At 33.8% G+C, this 3,544-nt stretch overlaps 1 protein-coding gene across 3 annotated transcripts; it reads left to right on the top strand.

The window, feature by feature from the left end:
• Nucleotides 1-213: 213 nt before the first annotated feature.
• Nucleotides 214-2,221, top strand: LOC104908856 (hypothetical protein). Of its 3 annotated transcripts, none has more exons than XM_010698028.4 (3): nt 214-362; nt 975-1,337; nt 1,807-2,221. In XM_010698028.4, the coding sequence occupies exons 2-3, from the start codon at nt 981-983 to the stop codon at nt 1,972-1,974; spliced, it is 525 nt and encodes a 174-aa protein (XP_010696330.1). In that variant the 5' UTR covers nt 214-362; nt 975-980; the 3' UTR covers nt 1,975-2,221. The 3 variants fall into 3 exon arrangements, with proteins under 3 accessions (XP_010696330.1, XP_010696327.1, XP_019108212.1); XM_010698025.3 differs by having other exon boundaries at nt 221-362; nt 961-1,337; XM_019252667.3 differs by having other exon boundaries at nt 233-362; nt 979-1,337.
• Nucleotides 2,222-3,544: the final 1,323 nt, after the last annotated feature.

Genomic DNA, 3,544 nt, shown 5'->3' with positions numbered 1-3,544 from the left:
GTAGCTTTCACTTCATTTGTACATTCGAGAAACAATGTTGTGCATATGTTAGCTCATTTCCAACCTTAAGAAGTGTATAAGCATTTATAGGTGGATAATATCCCGTGTGATGTTTTGTTTATTGCTTTGAAAGATATAATGTAACTCCATTTGTCGGATTCCTTTAAAAAAAAATCATAATTGAAAAGCCAAAAAAGAGAATATTTTTTCAGAAAAGCACATAGCCTATAGGACAATATAATGATACGGTTGGTCGGATTTTTTTTCCATAAATATTCCTACCGATGAAATAATTGGTAACTTCTCTGACATTCGTGCACTTCTCTTCAAGTCAAGTTCTCTTCTCACTTCTCTTCGATTAGGTAATGCTTTTCTTAGCTTATTTGTGAGTTACCTAATACTTTCCTACTTCCAAGAAATTAATTCGAAATACTCTCATATATAATTTGTTGAATACCTTTCATTAGCGATATGTCTCGTAATGAATTTTTTATGCATGTTTGTAAGAAAATAAAATATGTTGGTGTTGATAATAATGCTTCAAGCGGTGAAGCCTTCAACCCAAAAGTTTCTATCAATATATAATTATATGCATCTTAATAATAGAAATGATTATATGTATAGATCGTAACAAGTTTCTATCATCATCCATTACTACTTTAAAGGTGATATTGAGTAGCAATGAAAATTTAGTAAGAAAAAACTCATAATTACATAATATATTACCATGGACATTGACATATGACTAATCATACGAAGTTATTACAAATTGAATAATTAAAATCGTTGTCAATACCTGTCATTTAATATTGTCGATCTGCTAAACAAATTGTTTGAATTTTTCTTTATTTATAGATATAAGCTAGATTATATCATCTCTCAATAATAACTATAATAGAGATAGTGTATTTTTTATATGATCATTATTTTTCCAACGTGTGACAACTCACATACGCATAGACTATCAATACTAGCTAGAAATGGCTTCGTCTCAAGCTCCAGCGAGGAAGGAGGAAGCGGCTATCCATGCATTGATCAAGCAAGCCAAGGAAGCGAATCCACAAGATGAGATGATCTTTGGAGGATGGCTAAACAACAAGAGCAGTACCCAGAAACCCATGCACCTTCATTCTGAGAAGATATGGTCTGGGAATTTCGCTACCAAATATCCAGATGTTCTTAGCGACAAAGCAAGTTTCGTAGAAACCGAGACTAATGAGAACGGCATCAAAACTGCAGTGGTGTATTCCCTCAAAACTAGTGAATTGCCAATGAATCACTATGGTTTTCTCCTTGCTTGGTCTGACTCATACGAGGAAGGGAAAAACACTCGAAAGGTATGACAGTACACTACCACGAGTAGATGACATATACGTAGAGATTATTTTGCATAAATTTGGTAAATTGGTCACTCCTTTTACCATATATTTCCTTCGTTATTCTTTAATTGCAACAGGTTGATTTTTCCACCATTCACGAATGAACTTCTATAATGAATAATACGTCATAACAATAAAAATGTGATATACACTTATTTTAGAATGGAAAAAATATATTGTAACATCGATAATTAATAATTTTGAATTTCTGCCCCCTTCTGCATGCAATGTATGTGCTTGTTTTTTGCTATGATGGTAAAAGTGTTAATATATCAAGAATATCTTGACACAATGATTAAGATTAAGGTGCTCTGAATAATAGATCAGAGGTTCGAATCCTTCTCCTTCTTTGTAAATAATTTATACTACTTCCGTGATTCATATAAATAAAAAAAAAGTGTTAATCTAGATTGCTTTTAATACGCAGGTTTACGGATACTGCGGCCTTCTGGAGAAATTCCATAACATAGATTGGAACAAGGTCGAAAAGGATTTGGACGCATCTTCCTCATCCGTTTTCTACGTTGACGCATTAACTCGAACTTCAGTGAAGGCCGAAATTGTGGCAAACATGGTGTATGCAGATTTCATGTAAATGGAATACTATGGTCCACTCTGCACTAAGCATAAATTAAAATTAAGCTAGAGAGTATAGTGATTAGTGGATAAGATATGATTATGTACTGCTAATAAGGATATCACGAGAGGCAATATAAATAAACTTTGCACTCATGTAACATGATATGTACTCATGCTGGGATGTTATATAATGTTCCTAGTTACTTACTTACTATTTTTAAGTTATAATAAATAAAAAAAGCCACTTAGGTTGTTATGTTGAATATCCTATTAGTAATTTTGCGGCAATATGAGTATACTTTATGTATTGTTTTTTATTACTTTTTTGTGGCAATATGTCGAGGACTTTAACATATTAAAATTGGATTATTCCTATTACATGAGCTAATACAGGTAACAGGATCATCATTGATCGAATACCTAGTATTGAATCAAAAGGGACTTGGTTTCTGTACTTGAAGAAACTAATCAAAGTAACACCATTGTTACTGATTACAGAAGAAAAGAGAGAGAGGAAATGTATTTAGAGAGAGAAACTTACAGAATGTAAGAGTTTGTTACAAAAGCAATAAAGTTGTAACTAACAGCCTATTTATATCTGACTACTATTTACATAATGTAAAAGAATAATTATATGTAATATAACTTATAGCCTCCCTTCAAGCTGGACCAAAGTAGTAAGGCCAAGCTTGACTCCAAGAAGATGATGCTGTTGTGAATTCAAAGCTTTTGTCAGAATATCAGCTAGCTGATCAGCACTAGAAACATGAAATGTTTGAATGAAGCCACTCTCCACTTGTTCTCTAATATAGTGCATATCTCTCTTGAGATGCTTGGTCTTTTCATGAAACATGGGATTCTGAGCTAGGTGCTCTGCAGATTTGTTATCACAGTATAGAGAAATAGGAAGATCAACAACAATTTTCAGATCTTCAAGAAGACCAAAAAGCCAAACTAGTTCAGAGGCTGCAGAAGACATACTTCTGTACTCGGCTTCAGTTGAGGATTTACTAACTGTTGTCTGTTTCTTGGTTTTCCAAGACACCAAATTTGAACCAAGAAACACAGCATAGGCACTTAAGGATCTACTACTGAATTGGCAACCACTCCAATCAGAATCACTATAAGCACTAATCTTTAATTCTGATGCAGCAGAATAAAACAACCCTTGATCAACAGTGCCCTTCAAATATCTTACCACATGCATAGCAGCTCTTAAATGTGGACCTAGGAGTATGCATAAACTGACTAAGGTGTTGTACAGCATAAGAAAGATCTGGCCTTGTTATTCCCAGATAGAGAAGTCTGCCCACTAACCTTCTGTAAACATCAGCATCTTCAATTAGATCACCATCATCTATTGATAGCTTTAATCCAACTGACAAAGGTGCAGGAGCAGCTATACAATCAAGCATATTGCAGTCAGTGAGGATGTCATTTATATACTTCTTCTGAGAAAGGAAGATACCCTTCTCATTTCTAGTTACTTCAATGCCTAGGAAGTAGTTTAATTGCCCCAAATCTTTTATAGTGAAAGCTTTGTCAAGAGCTACTTTCACTTCTTCTATTTGAGATATAGATGTGCC

Source organism: Beta vulgaris, chromosome 2 (assembly GCF_026745355.1).
Source record: "Beta vulgaris subsp. vulgaris cultivar EL10 chromosome 2, EL10.2, whole genome shotgun sequence".
NCBI classification, from domain to species: Eukaryota; Viridiplantae; Streptophyta; class Magnoliopsida; order Caryophyllales; family Amaranthaceae; genus Beta; species Beta vulgaris.
Note: the sequence above shows the minus strand (reverse complement) of the source record. Positions and strands in the feature narration are given on the sequence as shown.